At 49.3% G+C, this 16,302-nt stretch overlaps 1 protein-coding gene across 6 annotated transcripts in view; it reads right to left on the bottom strand.

Annotated features, from left to right (window-relative positions):
• Positions 1-16,302, bottom strand: part of lig (ubiquitin-associated protein-like lingerer) — a 47,825-nt gene that overhangs the window by 24,037 nt on the left and 7,486 nt on the right. For all 6 annotated transcript variants that reach the window (XM_077654469.1, XM_077654471.1, XM_077654468.1 and 3 more), the window contains exons 9-13: positions 14,718-14,879; positions 11,317-11,552; positions 10,120-10,453; positions 8,840-9,005; positions 5,908-6,135 (exon numbers count right to left, since the gene is read on the bottom strand). In XM_077654469.1, coding sequence (XP_077510595.1) covers positions 5,908-6,135; positions 8,840-9,005; positions 10,120-10,453; positions 11,317-11,552; positions 14,718-14,879 — 1,126 coding nt within the window. The remainder of the gene's footprint in view (positions 1-5,907; positions 6,136-8,839; positions 9,006-10,119; positions 10,454-11,316; positions 11,553-14,717; positions 14,880-16,302) is intronic.

The following is a 16,302-nucleotide window of genomic DNA, read 5'->3' as shown; positions in this document are numbered from 1 at the left end:
ACGGCAGAGGGCTAATGCCCGGGATTTATTCAATTAAAGTAAACAACTTGATTATTTACAAAAATTTACAAATTTTCGTGCAATAACACTAGCTGTTCCACATGCTCATGCAGCCGAAAAAAGCCTTTCACTTGTCTGGGGTGGCTGGTATTGAAAGATACCTACGGGCAGCTGCAACCAGGGTTTGGTAAAGGTGGCTGCCGTAGCTCTTCCACCACACAAGGGGTCTTCCTTCGGACCGAGAAAGAAGGGGAGCCTTCAAGTACCCAGCAACCTCATCCAAGATTGTACGGCTTGACTGATGATGTGCATGTGAACTGAAGTGTGTAAAAGCACTCCACACAGTCCCCTGATGAGACTGCAGAGCAGGTGCTGTTCTCAATTGTTGCTGTACCATGTTGATCAACTGGCAGTCTCTTCTGCTGTCGTTGTGAGCAGAGTGAATGCCCATTGCTTTGCGACCCGGGTCGTTCAGCATAACAGACAGCTTTGTGTCTAGGATCGACCAACATTGCCAATGCAGGAAGGCGTGACATCTTGATATCAGGGAACCTCGCCCTGATGCTACACAAAAGGCTTGGAGGCAAACAATGCTGCCTCACCACCTTCGGAAACATGTTCAGCTAGAATCACCTTGGTACACTGCAACAGGGGAATGACTTGTGACAGCTTGGGATATCTGTCCCCAGACAGTTCAGTTGTGGCATGGTCAAGTGGCTTCAAGATTTGCACTGCTGCATGCATAAGCTTCCACTCACTTGTGTTCCAAGTATTGAACTGCATCAGATTCTGAAAGTTCTACAGTGATGACCGTACGGAGCTTCACGAGCCTGGCCATCATGGCATGCTCACTATTCCATCGCATCAAGACGTCTTGTATAACCTCGAGAGGGTCCAGCTGCATGTTTCTCTGAATTTCCTAAAGCCGTCCTCGGGCCTTGGCACTGCGTTTGTATCTAGCCACGATCTCTCTGGCCTTAGCACAGAGCTGCAAAAACCCTGACATTTCTCTTTTGGCATCACTGACACACAACTGAAGGGTGTGCCCGAAACAAGGCACACCACTCCATGATGACCACCCTACTGCTTAAGTTCCTTCCATTACCTGCAGTGTGAGAGTTTGTCATCTCCGTGCAAGCCAATGCATGCACGTGTTGCACGAAGTCCCTGTCCATGACATGACAAGTTACACAAACGTAGCTGTCATTTGCCCGCGATGTCCAGCCATCAGTTGCGATTGAAAGCGACTCCACTCCGCTTGAGAAAAAATCCCAGAGCTTCTTTTTTATCTTCTCTTTGGTTGATGCGTAGAGGTCCGGAATAATGGCTCTCGAGAACATTGCCCAAGATGGCACGGCATAATCCGGCATAGCGAACTTCTTCATGCTGAGGAAACCTGGTTCTTCGACAATGTTGTAGGGGTGCATACCATGAGCTACAAGCGAGCTATCATTTTTGTCATCTGTTAGGCTTTTGGGGCCTGACGCCTTCATTTTTGGCTTGAAACTGTCGGCTATGGATGGCTGTTGAATGTTTGCCTTGCTTGCCCCTTGAGCTTGGATGGCCTTCCGCGTGTGTCCCACTTCTCTTGGCAGTCCTTGTGCAAGTCCAAGTGTCTCCTTAAATGCGTTGCTAGGGTTACTGTCGTACTTTTCGGGGTCTTCAGGCCTGCCTTGCATTTAAGACATCAAGCTTTGGTTCCCAGTGGAATCTTAAAAAAAATTCCAAATCGGATTGTAGGCCGCATGCAAGTCCCCCGTGGGTCTCTCTGGAGTGGTCCAAGGCGGCTGGGATTGATCAAATGCCGCCACGGCAGAGACAGAAGAGTCGCCCAATAAACGCCATCGACCACACCACCACGCCGACGAGATGCATTTTTGTACACCTTTGTTCTGAGCTTTCCTGGCATGGGAAAAGTATTACTGAATCAAAAACCGAAACTTCCGAAAACTCCTTCTCCCTGCCGCGTGTGTCTATTCGTTCGAGCTGAATACTTCGAAATGTCCGAATAACAAAATTCGAATCGAAGTGAATATCGAATAGCGTATTATTCGTTCAACTATTCGAAAATATCTAATATTCGCACAAGACTATTATTTTCTTTTTTTGCCGGCTGGGAACACCGATCTCAGCGCCTCTGCTTTGCAGCGTCACTGTGCACTACACAACAGCATGCCTAATCACCCAAGTGTAGCTGAACTCTTCCCTTCAACGCACCCATTGAGCATAGTTAGCCGCTAGCGATTTTGCCCACCACTTCGGAACCTTCCGCGTTGCTTATGGGCACGCTGCATGTCTGGCTTGTAGTCTAACAACCGCAGTTTCTTTTCTGCGGGCATCAATACTAGGATGAAGAGGCTTGGCATGCCTAAGAAACAGTTGATTTCTCCCAGAGTTCAGTACTTGTTACACTCGTGTACAGCAATGCTTAAGGGGCGACACTGGTCTTAAAGCTATTTTCATTATTTCTATGCCGATGATTATGAAATTTTAATACATTGCCCAGTCTTTTTTCGCCGATTTCAAATATGCCTTTCTTTTCTAAGCTAGTTATTACCCAAGTTACATCACATTAATTAGTCATTAATTAGTACCTCACTACAATGAAAATGGCTCGGCAAAAATTAATTTTTTAAGCATGGCTACATAGTCTAATGAATAGAGAATGCAATGTTCAAGGCAGTTTTTCCATTTTATCCATGTGTGTAATTTAATGAAACTTTGAACATCAACGTTCAAAATGCGCTTGTCAAGCATTCAAAAGTTTGCATAATCATTAATTTTTGAAGCCTGATAGGGGAATTCCTGCACCCTAAGCTTCCTTTAGCAAAAAAAAAAAAAAAAACTACATCTCTATCTGCTCTAGATGCAGAGATATCCCAAAACAGCTGGGTGGCAAAAATATGCAAATTGAGAAAAATGAAAAAAAAAAACCCAAATGTGCCACGATTTATTGAATATTCATGATGATATCTGCATATTTATATTTCCTGGGGGCTAATAAGCACCAGGCATGCAGTCTGACTGCTGCTTGTGGGTCGAGTGCCACTTTTGCAGTGCCCGTTGCACACTTGCAGAAGAGGCCAGTTTGCGCATAGACTCAGTTGTTCGTCGCCTATCCTTCTCAGCCATCCTCTTCCTGTTACTTAGGCCAAGGTTAATGTCCAGCTTGCTGAGTATTTGGGAAGACGCTTGAAGACTGCCTGCATTGAAACGGACAACAGCCTCTGCAGCAGCGGCTTGAACCGCAAATAATGATGCATGGCGCTCCTTTGGTGCCAGTGACCTAATATATATTAGCGAGTGCAAACTCTCGTTGCTGTTTTGAGTTTTTCCTCGCTGGCAATGCTCCACCAGCTTTCGGTCTGCCAAGCGCTGATATATTGGCAATAGTGCCTTGCACACATGCAATGGCAAGCTATATCTGTGCTTCGGAGTGGGCTCTCCCTTTGCTGCGGCAGCATTTTGGCGGCACCATGAGCTTGGGCCCTTTGGGCACAGGCTGTGATTTGACACATTATCATTTGATGTAACGTGGTGATACGTGGCCATCACTGCCTGCTGCATTGCTTCGACATCTCTGGTGTGAGACTTCAGAGCCCAGCTGTAGTATGCAGTCAACTTGTTCACAAGGTCGCCCGTGAGCTTGTCTTTGCCACTGAGGCTCTCTGTTCCCTCACCTTTGTGCTTAGCAATCACATTGCGCAGGGCCGTGCCCATGCGCTTTTGCACATGGTTTGTGCAGTCCTCTTTCTACACTTTTATAAAACCATACACATCAGCCTCCTGCAGTGCCAGAAATGTGCAGCTATCTCCATCACACAAAACTGTCGTGTATCGAAGGCCATGTTTCTCTAATGACCTTTGAAACATGACAAGTGCAGCCTGCACTTCCATCTCGCCAGATTTTTTTTTCCGTGTTTTTCTGACACCTGTGGCTGCTCTTCCATGCCTCATACGCTCGGTCACTTTCCGCAGGCCCGCGCTTGCACCCCACACAGAAGTTGCTGAACACAACATAGTCTAGTACAAGCCCAGTGAACAGCTCAATCACTGCGGCCACACCGATATGCGATGAATGACCCCGGGTCATCCACGAACCGTCGAAAGAGAGTGATATTTCCAGGGTTGTCTAAGTGCAACTCTGTGTAGAGCTCGCGAATGGAACGGGCGCTGTCCATCATCACTTTTTCGGCTGCGCGTGTTGTCGTGGGGTCAGCTTGTTTTTCATGTAACCTTGCCAGGTTTTACTGTGAAGCCCTCTATGGGATATATTCATTACTGCAAAGACATCGTTCAGTGCGGTTTGCCGATTTCCCGTACTTTGCATTGCCCGTGCAGCAAGAATATTCACAGTAAATGGACTTATTTTTTGGCTCCCTTGAGCGCGCGGCGAACTCCACGCAGATGAAATCTCGCCGCAGTTCACACACAAGAGAGCGAGCCTCACGGCTAAACCATATTCATGATCACCTTCAGAAACGTCCACGTTTCCGCCACACACCTTGCACTTGACGGCACTCAACAGTTCGGTGAAAGATTCCAGATTCACAACAGCGAACGCAGTATCGTCTACACTGCCGTTGGCGTCTCGAAGCGGGCGATCGTCGCAGTTGCCGATGAAATCCTGTTTCCTCTGCGTTGCTGAAGTTGAATCGAGAGCTTGTAGCTTTCCTTTAGCTTTCGCTTCGATTTCGAGCAATTCCGAACGCTGTCGCATCCTGGTGCCGCAGCGTATGCGGCTGCTGTGCGTAGCTGTCGCCGAGCTCGTTAGGCTTACTTCGACGTCCGCTGACGCCGCTTCACCGGCCGCTGGCTCTTGCGCATTATCGGTGCTTTCCGATGATGCAGGACGTGAAGGAAGGTTGTTGACTCGCTTATTTCTTTTCCTCTGACCGAACTTGTGCCGCGAGTGGAATTTAATCGGCGACATCGTTGTGCATCGGTCTCGCTTCTTTCAACAAAATGGCACCGGGGACGCGTCTGCCAGCGACCAGCAGCAAGCCTAGCAGACGAAGCATGCGAGAATCCGCCAATGGGAGAGCTCGTTTCAGTCATGTGCTCATATCAGCGAATAGACCTCACGCTTTCTTTGTTGTTTGTGCTTCTTTTTCTCCGCAGCCATTCAGAGCATGCAAGCACAAGCGGCGGGAAATTGAAGCGTAGAGAGTCTTCTTGCAAACGAGACCAAGATGGCTGCGATCGGCGCGCTGAGACGAGCGTTCCGCGGAGTAGAAAATGCACCGTTTTTATCGTCTGCTCATGCACAAAATCGGGTGACGCAGTGATTTACATTTCGTAATACGGCAAAAATATTGATTTCTGGGAGACAAAAATTTGTGAAACTGGAGATTAATAGTTGTAGATTCCGAAAATGCCATTTTCGATAATTCGACTTTTTGGTCATTTTTTTGGTTCCAAAGACCCGTGTCCCCCCCTTAACAGCTGCTCCCTAAACACAGAACCAGAGCATTAGGCCAGATTTACTCCAAATGCACGACAAAAACTACGGTTCCGGACTGGTGTGTGAACTTATCCAAGCATTCTGCATGGAAACTGGAAGCCCAGCAAAAATTACCACTCAAAAATCTCACAGGGCCTCACGGATACAGTACAGAATAGCCGACAAACTTTTTTACACTCCAATCATCCCGACCTGTGCACTATATTTCGAGCTTCACTGAGGAACCGACACGCACCTCATACGAGCGTATACACATTTATGACGGACACGGAGTGATTTTTCGGACTCAAATCGACACCAGCAAGACTGCAGAGTCCGAAAGTGCATTCGCTGTGCGAGTAAGCACAGTACTGCAACTTCCCACCACTGCTTGCAAAACAGCGGGTATCCAGCGCCCCACAACAATGGGAGGGTGGGTGGTCGCTGCTTTCGAGACCACATACCATTGCTCTGTTGCTGGCTGAAGGCTGCTGTGGTTGAATTGACAGGCTGCTGCTGGGCGTAATAGTGCTGTCCGGCTGTGGAGGAAGGGAAGCCGCCCTGCGTGTGGGCCAGGTAGGAGCCCACCAGGCCCTTGGCTGCCCCACCCGCCTGGTAGGCGCCCCCGTAGTGGTGCCCTCCCGCTGAGGAGTACATGGGCTGCTCCACCTTGCCGCCTGCAGACAGTCCGCCTGCAATCCCCAGCCAAATTGGTTCGCCACATCGCCAGGCAACAAGCTGCAGCACTACTGGCTGCAAGCCAAACAAATTTACTGATCGTGCTGCGAGTGTGCACCGTTTCAGCACAACGCTCAATGTCATGCTCACGTCAGTGGGAACTATGAGGCTAATGCACCCACCAGGTTGTTCACGGGTGGTCTTTACAGCCAGAACGCAGTGCAGCACATTTTGGAAGACTGCGCGTGAGGAAATCTAATACAGTGGAACCTCGTTAATTCGAAGTCCGTCGGACCGCGAAAAATCAACGAATTAACCGGGTTTTCGAATTATCAAAAATGGACGAAAAACGAGAAATAAACGTACAAAACGTGGCTGTATCAATACTGCGCCTTTATTTCGCCTGAAAAACGGTCACTTGAAGTAGTCATCGATGCGCGACTGCTTGGCGCGGTAGTTAGCCGCACCGTAGGCTGCGTCCTCCAGTCTGCTTACAGTGCGCAGCAATTCGCTGTTACCGCCGCTACACTCCACAAAACTGCGCACAACGTTCAGCGACTCGACGACTGCAGCTAAAGCTGGTGCTCGGGCGGGCTCAACATCGCCTTCAACTTCGCTGGAAGGCCCGTTGTCACATATTTCTCCTTCCAAGTCGGCATACGACGTTTGGGCATCAAGTTCGGCGCTCAAATAGTCCGCAAAGGTCAATCCGTTGCTCCCGTCGCCGCTTTCTTCGTCGAAGTCGGTCATGCGCGCACACAATAACTCTCCTTCATCATCCAGTGTGCAGCTGGCATCAGATGCATCCTCGGGACTGACATCTCGTTGCTTGGAAAAACCGGCGTGCATAAAGCAACGCCTGATCATATCTCCCTCCACCTGCTTCCAGGCGTACACGATTAGGCAAATGGCACCCAGTAGGTCCACGGAATATTGCTTACCGTTGTCGTAGCACAACAAGATCCTTTTAAGTAAATGGCAGCGATAAATCTTCCTCGCTTGCAGGATAACGCCTTGGTCCATAGGCTGCGATACAGCTGTAACATTCGGCGGCAGGAAGACAAGCCTAACTGCTGTCAAGTTCTGGATGTCGGCGTGGGCTGGGCAGTTGTCAACAACAAAAACAACTTTTCGTCCCGCGGCAGCAAACTTACGGTCAAGGTGCCTCACGTACTCCTCGAACAGCGCTGCCGTCATCCAAGCCTTTTTGTTGCTTCTGTACAGCACGTCATCTTTAGGAGGAAGTCGTGCGTTCTTGAAGCACCGAGGCTTCTCCACTTTTCCTATGATCAGCAGCGGCAGTTTGTGACTGCCGGACATATTCGCACCAAACAGAATGGTTATTCTGTCCTTGGGTTGTTTTTTTCCCGTGACTACCGCATCCTTTGGGGCAAACGTCTTCGTAGGCAGCATTTTGTAAAACAATGCGGCCTCGTCCATGTTGTAAACATCGTCCTCCGCGTACTGCTGAAGCAGCGGAGCCAATGTATGCCTTTTCCAATTCTCGACAACATTTGGGTCGACGCTCCCGCTTTCGCCGCACACTGTCACGAATTTGAGGTTATTGCGGTCTTTAAATCTGGACAACCAGCCGTTGCTGCACTTAAATGCTTCATGGCCCAGCCGCAGTGCAAGCTCATCGGCCTTTTCGCGCAGCAGCGTGCCGTTCACAGGCAGGTGTGCTGCATTTGCATGCTGAAGCCACTTTATCAAGGCGTCTTCAACGTCCGGATATGTAGGAAAACGAATCCTTGTCCGCTTCGTCGAATGCGTCTTCCCGTAGGCCTCGAGGATCTTCGTCTTATTTTTCAATATAGTCGAAAGGGTCGATAAAGGCACCTTGTGCTTTTCCGCCAACTGCGTTTTGGAGCTCGTCCATTTTTCAGCCTCCTCAATTAGGCACACTTTCTGGCAGAGAGTCAGAGTTTTGTACTTCGGCATTTTCTTAACACCAACACCGCGCACGTGGTCAAGAACTAGCAGAGCACAGTACTCGCCTGGTCGCGGCACCGAACAATAAAGAACAACGAGCAGTGCCTGCCACAAGCGAGACAAACAACAAAAACGGAAACGGAACCAGAAAAATTTTGACCTAGTGGCACCTGCTTGTTGCTTTGTCAACTAAAGCTAGCCTCCAAAACCGGTGCAGATCACTGAGGCACAACAAAGCACCGGAAACAGGAAGTTGATTTAAAGTGCCGCCTGGCTTTCACTCCGGCAACTATACTGGCCTCAGAGACTGGCACTATGGAAAAATCACGGAGGCCATGGCTTAAGTTGACGTATTATCCGGATGAGGGCGCGCTGGCTGTTTAAATTATCCGGCAAAATTTGCATACAAACTGTTGGGACCGCCGAAAACCTTCGAATTACGCGGGATTTCGAATAAACAGAGTTCGAATTAACGAGGTTTTACTGTACAGTGGAACCTTGCTAAATTTCACCTTGCAGTTTGTCCAACAGACGCCCCGGTCCTATCTATTTGGGGAGCACAATCTGGCACCCCTTAGTTTGAACAAATTTCAGTCTCCTTCGACGTGGGAGTTATTGCAATTCAACCGTACAGGCACAAACTCCACTACAACAGTTTCCTAGACATGACATCATTTGTTAAAATCCTCAGTTTGCATTCACACCTGCAAATAAGGCAGCTGTCATCTAACCAGCAGCGTTCTGGACATCTAACATTGCAACTATTGCTACAACCAGCCAACACACCTTCGAGTCCCTGGCTGGTTCTCTGGGCTGCTGCCGCAGCACCACCGGCATACATCTTGGACTGTGGGCCAGCCACAGACGAGGATGACACGGGCTTGCTGCGCTCAGAGTGCTGCTGGGACTGGAGGAGCAGGTGCTCGGGTCCCATCCCAGATCCACCGGGGGGCTGCACAAGAGAACACACACCGCATTTCTCAGGTGGAGGCACAAAGTTTTCCAAAAGAGCACCGCCAGGTGAACTTCCTCTCAATGAAAGCGTGTGTGCCAAGTATCGGGAACTTCTGAATTATGTCCATTCACAAATAACAAAGCTAGTCTACTCTCGTTGCCTTGGTATGCCTTACTACCCAACCCTCCAATTAGTACTGTCAAAAGACTTCCCTATAACCTGACACGAGCAAGACATGTCACTTGAACATCAGGCTAAACCTTAAGATCACTGATGTCAGGTCCAATTCAAAAGAAGCAGCTGGGACAGAATATTGTGGTCAGAGTAGAGGACTTACTTTTAGTGATGCCTGTTCAAATCACAACAATAGGAGTTCAGGAGGTCCATACAGAAGCCACAGTGAACTCTTAGAAAGCACAATGACGGATTCTTTGGGCACGTTGCATCATCTCCTCAGAATGTGTATTATTTTCATTCAACTTGAGCACATTCAGGAGAACGAAAGTCACAATGCACATCATCACGGGAGAGGCAACACTGCAATGTGAGAAGAATGTTTCCTTATCCCTAACATTAAAGGAACGCTCAGCACTGCCCTAGCTGACAAGAGGGGCATACTATTGCTGCCCACCACTGCCCTCAGCGCAATGCGTTACGCGTTAACATAACTGCATGCCGTCCACTGCAGCAAGGGACAGAACCAGATTATCACACTCAAGCACAAATACTACAGAAAGTGATCACTCGAGGCCCACACTGCCTGCTCTAGTATAACACTGGCCTTGCGTCACAGCTGCGAATCTTTCGACGAGGTCCCGACTGCAGCGGCGACATCCTGGCACTGTTGACAGGGCCATTTACGCACTTCTAAAATCTCAGCAAGCACAGTTTTGCCATGAAGTTCTGAATTTAAGCTGACTCTTATCCATATGCTCATAGTAACTAACAGGTCACTCTCTCAATCCATTTTTCCTGCCACAATGTCCATCTTGGGGTCACATCAACACAGCACCATCACTGAATATTATCTATTCGGAACAATTCCCCCAAACTCAACCTAGCCGTTTTGCCATGCTAGTACCCACGCCAGCAAGCAAGAGGCCGCTCTCACCTTGTGACTGGCAGAAGTTGCCGACGCTGCAACAGCTGCCGATGTTGCAGAAGACGCAGGGGCCCCCGCACCAAGAGCGTTGGCCGTGGGGGTAGGCACGCTGTTTCCCAGGGGTGCCGGAGCTTCCTTGGGAGCGGGGATGCCGGGTGGCCGTGAGAGTGCAGCGCTGGGTGGCGCCGCTGATGGTTGTGATGGTGGCTGTTGTTGAGGCTGCTGCGAGGGTTGCGACTGCTGCTGAGACACAGAGCCTGCCGTCGAGGCGTCCTTCGTGACCTGGCCGGCACCCAGGGGCACCACAGGACTGCTCGGGACACCCGTCGACGAGGTGCCCTTACTGCGTTGGGCACAAACAGTTCAGGTCACACCAGTCGCAAAACAAATGCGGAGTGAAACAAATAGTTGAATTCAAAATGGTGCTTTTTATTTCAGCACTCTGGAGACTGAAAATTTAATTTAAACTGAGATATGAAAAACCAACGTGTTCTAAACTACCCCTTCACCAAGCCAAGGAAAGGAATTGGCCAAGTAAAAACATACTTCTGACAACAAAACCTGCTCCATCATACCAATGCACACAAGCATTCTTCATACATTCCACGTCAAATCATCCGGGCACTATGCTCCTCCAAAAAGCAGGGGTAACTTCACAAGCTTTAAATGCAGGCAAGGATGACCCAGCCATTCAGCAAAACTCAAAAGTGAATATTCTGCCGATGTACTTTAGTGTCACACTATGCCATCTCCTCAGAGAGTGAGTCTATGGTTTTCATTCAACTGTGGGCATTCAGGAGAACGAAAGTCACACCACACATCATCACAGGAGAGGCACAAACTGAAACACCAGGTACACACACTTCGGCCATTCCACTGGCTTCCTTACTGATGTAGCATTCTAAACAACACACTCAAGCCTTGCCAATAGAAAAAAGACTGGTAGGGCTCGTCAACCCCAAGCCATCAAGACTGATGTCCCCCGAACAACACACAGTAACCTGAACCTAATGGCACTACTCCATTTATTGGCATTTATCTTGATGTGCGTGCACTGTGCATTTGCATTTTTTTTCTCCTCTTTTCATGCCTGCATGCATGCAGACTGCATCCAAGAACACCAGTAAGCGAGAAAAGCTAGCTCTTTTTTCCATCATGCAATTTACAGTGGCAGGTGTATAGTACCACTACAGAAGAGTCACATACTTGACTGCATGATGTCCGTCCAGGTAAGGTGTGGATGAGGGTACCGTCGGAGCGATGGATGCCTGCTCAGCCTGAGCCAGGCCGGGTGGCATTGTGGACTGCGACGTGGACACCGCTGCAAGACCATCGGTCGCCCCAAAGTCGAATGTGTCCGTGCCAAATTCAAGGCCCCCAAACTGGACGTCCAGTGATGACACCACACTGTCTTCTGGCATCTCAACTGCAGACTCTGGTATCTGCAGGAGGGTTGCAGACGAGGCTTCAGTGCACTGCCCAATGCATGCTTTCCGGAAACGCAGCCACTAATGGCAAGAGGCACTGAGCAGCGAAGCAAAGCTTGCCGCTGCTCCCTAATTACTTAATTTCAGAACTCGCGCACTGACTTATCCTAAAAAGTTTACAAGGAAAAAAAAAAAAAAAGCCAGACCTACAGTAGAACCTCAAACTGATATCATAGGGTGACAAAAAATATTCTAATCCAAAATGAACTAAATTCGTACGCAGAATTCACCATATGGATGGTGATGTACAGCAAGTACTTTGTGCTTGAGGCTGTTGTCATGAATCGTGCTTTCTTTTCCACAGTGAGGCAGGAGGGTTGTTCCTATCCGAATTTCTGCCCACTGCACAAAATGCACTCTGGCCAGGGCATTTTACAAATTCGTATACAGTAGAATCTCGATGATACGAATCTCACAGGGTCGCGAAAAAATTCGTATCATCCGAAATTTTGTGTCCTCCAAACGAACAAAATTCATATGCAGAAGCATAGAAAATGCATGCACGCAGATCTGTTTACGACTGACGGGATTTAATCACTGCTGTGCGGCCACAGATCGCTACTCGCGGTGCTTAATGCGCGATTTCGGCGATGTGAAGGTCGCACGTAGTGCTCGAGGGTGCAATCACGGCTCGCATGTTCTATCATCCGATGTGGCGCGGTAGAGAGTTTGGAACATCCAGAATTCCGCACATTGTGCACAATGCGCTCCAGCCAAGGAATTTTATAAATTCGTATCAATCGGGACTGTATCATCGAGATTCTACTGTACTAAATATTTCACTTTGATCTAGCATTCAACTTCAAATACCATACAGTACTATGACAGTCAAGCTTATTAACGGTAGTGAAGTGAATTTGCAGGCTCGATGGGAACTGAAAAATCAATTTAGTAAAAAAAAAAAAAGCTCAATGTAAAGAAAAAAAGCTGCCCTGCTGCATGTTGTCCTTACATGCAACAAGAATACCATAAGTTCGAGCCGAAGTCATGGTTTCACCATGTCTACACCGCACTGTCTGTACACCGCAAGCCAATACTGTCAACACAGGTTGTCAATCCGCCTTTTTCACGACGCGACTGCGCATGCGCCCATCCCCTGGCGGCGGTGTGGCGAAACATATTGGAAGGGTCGCTCGCTCCACTCGAGACCGGTCGTGGAAGTGTAAACAAACCGGCTTCCTACGCGGGGTGCGTTGCTGCAGCAGCGCGACGCATTTGGCGATACCTACGAAATGTGTTGCATATGGCAGCAATACCCAATATGTAAAGGAAAGTAAACTCGGATTTTTTCGCTTTCCAAGCGCTTCCCGGGACAGCCTTCGACGCGAAGCATGGATAAAAGCAGTTCGCCGGCTTGACGATCGTGCCGCCCTTGGGCACCGTCAAGCACGTCAAGACTGTGCGGGAATCACTTTGTGACAGGTACGGACGAGGTACTGTGTTTAAATGCGTGTGCAGTCTATCACGAAGTGTTTTATTCATGGGCAGGAAGGCCTCGAATGTCACCGCGGCACCCAGACTTCGTTTCGACGCTTTTTGCTTTCTCAAGCAAGAAGGCCAAATGGGCAAGTGCTGTGAGCCGCTTTCAACGCGCGATGGTGGCAACGAAAAAGAAGCTACGAGAGCATTCACGCATGGTGCTAAAATTTTGTCATAATCTCCTATGGATATTTCCTTGTTTATGCCACTACACCCTGGCCAATCCCCCCGTGTGGGTATGTGCCATGTATTAAGAGGCAGAAGAAGAAGGTGCGTTATGCGTGTGTTCGAATCATATCCATGATGAAGAGCTCTGCGTGGTATCGCCGGAATGGATTAATGTGCGCCTCTTGCGCTCGTCTTTATGGACGCGCATGCTTGTTTAACCTATGCAGCGGTATGTTGTGGGAAAATACAGTGAAATGCTAGCAGAGCTGCTTTGTTGCGAGTACGCTTGTGCTTTTATAGCTATTCGGCAGCGCTTGAGCACAACGATTGCTTGTGGAAACTGTTGTCCCCAGTCGTTTTCTGTACTACGGTGTGCACGATGTAGTATCCACCTTTCATGAATGGCAGGCATATACAGCGGAAAACGCCAACCTCACTGATCTGGTATATTTCATTGAACATTATGTTCCGAATGTAGCCTTCATCTCTGAAGCGGCGGACCTTGCTAGCTGGTGTTCGCATCGCATGCCGGATGATCGGAGCTACTGAAGAATTTGCTCTTCGGTGGACACTACAGCCTGCCTCGGACTTCGCACACAGCCACCAATGAACCCTAGAAATCCTCCAGGTACCAGGTGCTGCCCAGGACACGCCATCGTTGATAGATTCCAACAAAACGTGCTCCGCAGCGGCACTCAATCCGGCCGGGTTGGGCGCGCAGTACCCTACCAGTGAGCTTCCAGCGTTGTACGCGAGGTGGCAGCACAGGAAAATGAAAAAGGCGGATTGGCGCACGGCACAAGATTACAACAGTTGTCCATTTCCTAGGGCAACAATAAAACAGTTGGCCAATTATGGCAGCAATCCTCACCTGCGTAACTTAGTGTACAAAACTGAAGTTTAGGACTCTAAAACAGTGAAAACAGTGGCCACCAACATGTACACATTCCTATGAGGTGAGCAACAGTTTTTAAACAAAGTTAAAAACAGTGCCTGAACAGTCGGGTTCAGAATAATCTGTCACTGACTGTATTCATGACCCCCAGAACAGCGACAAAGTGCACTTTCCTCCTCACTATACTGTACAACTGTAAAGAAAGAGAAAGACCTCGCCCGTAGCCTGGTTGGTGGGGAAAACAAAACTAAACACCTGGCACGAGTCAACACCAGCCAAGCAGTAGCCAGAGTGGGTGCAGCCATGTCAAGTTTCAGTTAGCAGTGGCAGGAACAATTCGGATAGAAATTAAACCAGTGGTTCTAAATGTGCTAATCTAGCCATCCTGGCAGGACTGTGGCAAAGCGATATATGATCCAAAGCCAATTACAGAACAAGTCAACTTCTTCCCCTTGCAGATTTTTAAAAAATTTTTTGCCCGACAGAAAAAGCCACATTTGTGGCCAAGCTCAGCTGCTGTCACAACAAAATGACACAGCCGAACGAGGGTTTCATATCGATGCCTGGCTAGCACTGACCTTTGAAGGAGGTGGCACCCGAACCTTGGGCGTCTTTGTGCGTTGAGGAGCAGGCGCAATGGGCTTGGAGGCAGTGACAGAAACAACATCCCCAGACGCAGTCGCTGACTGGGCTGGCAGGTAGGTGCTGTTCGTCATGGAACTAGCGGCTGAGGAGCCCACCTGGCAAGGCAACATGTGGCAGACCAGTCAACCTAGTGAGCATGCATGCAAAGCGGGGCTACCTGGTCAGATATTCTAGGGCCTTAAAATTTCATGTCCTTGCTTCAGGGTGCACAAAGCAAGCACCACACCAGCCTGCTCTCCCGTTTCTCTGACACAGGAAGGTGGACTCAAAAGAAAGCAAAAAGACATAGCATGCAATAAAAATTTACCAATAGATTAAAGCAACACACAGTAGACAGGAGGCTCTAGCCAGAGCAGTAGCTACAAGCCAGTATCAGAAGCGTGGCCTTATCAAGTCCTGCTGCACCTTGGCTAGCTGTACCTCCCTCAAATTTACGGGGGGACGCGGGGATCGGATCGCGAAAATCGCGGGAAAAAAAATCGATTTTTGGAAACCAAGCGCTTCGGTATCTGCAACTCCTAATCTAAGTTGCATCAAAATGGTTTCGCTGAAAACGCACTAGAGGTGCCCGGAAAAAATTTATTTGTCAGTGCACAGAACGAGACAGTTCAAAATCGCGCAAAATCACCGCAGTTCGCGGAGCCATATCTCGTCTTTCCCGCCACCGAGCACCACCATCTTGGTATCGTTCGAAAGCAAGTTCCACTGTTCCGTTTCTGAATTCTTCAGTCGTCACCATCTTGTAACAGTCGCACAAACACAAAAGAAGCGCGGGTATGCCTGGGATGGTCACACGGGCCCTCCGCTGAAAGCGCGCCTCCGATTGGCTGCCGGTCTGAAAGGCGAGGCCTCGCCTCCCTATTGCTTGCTGCTGCGGAAGCGGGCAAGCTGGCAACCTCAATGGACCACTGTTTTGCTTCGCAAACCACACCGTAGTCTGACATGCAGCATTCGGATTTCTAAAAGCTCCCAGCTTTGTGACGGATCGTCGCTCGTTCGAAAAGAAATTTGACTAAGCACGCCTCCGGAAAACTGAAGCACAAGCTTCCTATGGCGAGAAAAAGACTGCGGACAGCGGGAGAAGCGGAGCACCCGACTGAACATGCGGAACCATGCCGTGCTATCTTGCACCGCGTTACTCCAGCAGCGAAGCCGACAATCGCCCTGTGCCATCGAAGCCGATAACCCAGTCGACGGAAGACGCGCCAACGGAGCCTTTTGCACCTCTGCGTACGGACGCGTGAATCGGTAGCCGAGATTGCATCGTTGGAGGAGACGCGGGTCGAAAGTCACCAACGCCGGCAGAGACGGTGTGCTCTGTTTCTGGCGAATCGTGCGACACGGATACGCAGCCTGCGAGTGAGCCCCAACCGTCGACGAGCTACAGTGCGATAGATGAAGATTCACCGGACGAATCGCCGCCCGAACATAGCACCATTCCGGCGCACCTCAAGCCGCGTTTCGTGTCGGCAGTGACGGCAGAAGCGCAGACATGCAGCGTTCGAGACTCCCTTCGCA

This window comes from Amblyomma americanum, chromosome 2, assembly GCF_052857255.1.
Source record: "Amblyomma americanum isolate KBUSLIRL-KWMA chromosome 2, ASM5285725v1, whole genome shotgun sequence".
NCBI lineage: Eukaryota > Metazoa > Arthropoda > Arachnida > Ixodida > Ixodidae > Amblyomma > Amblyomma americanum.
The sequence above is the reverse complement of the archived record's forward strand: the minus strand, read 5'-3'. Positions and strand labels throughout refer to the sequence as shown.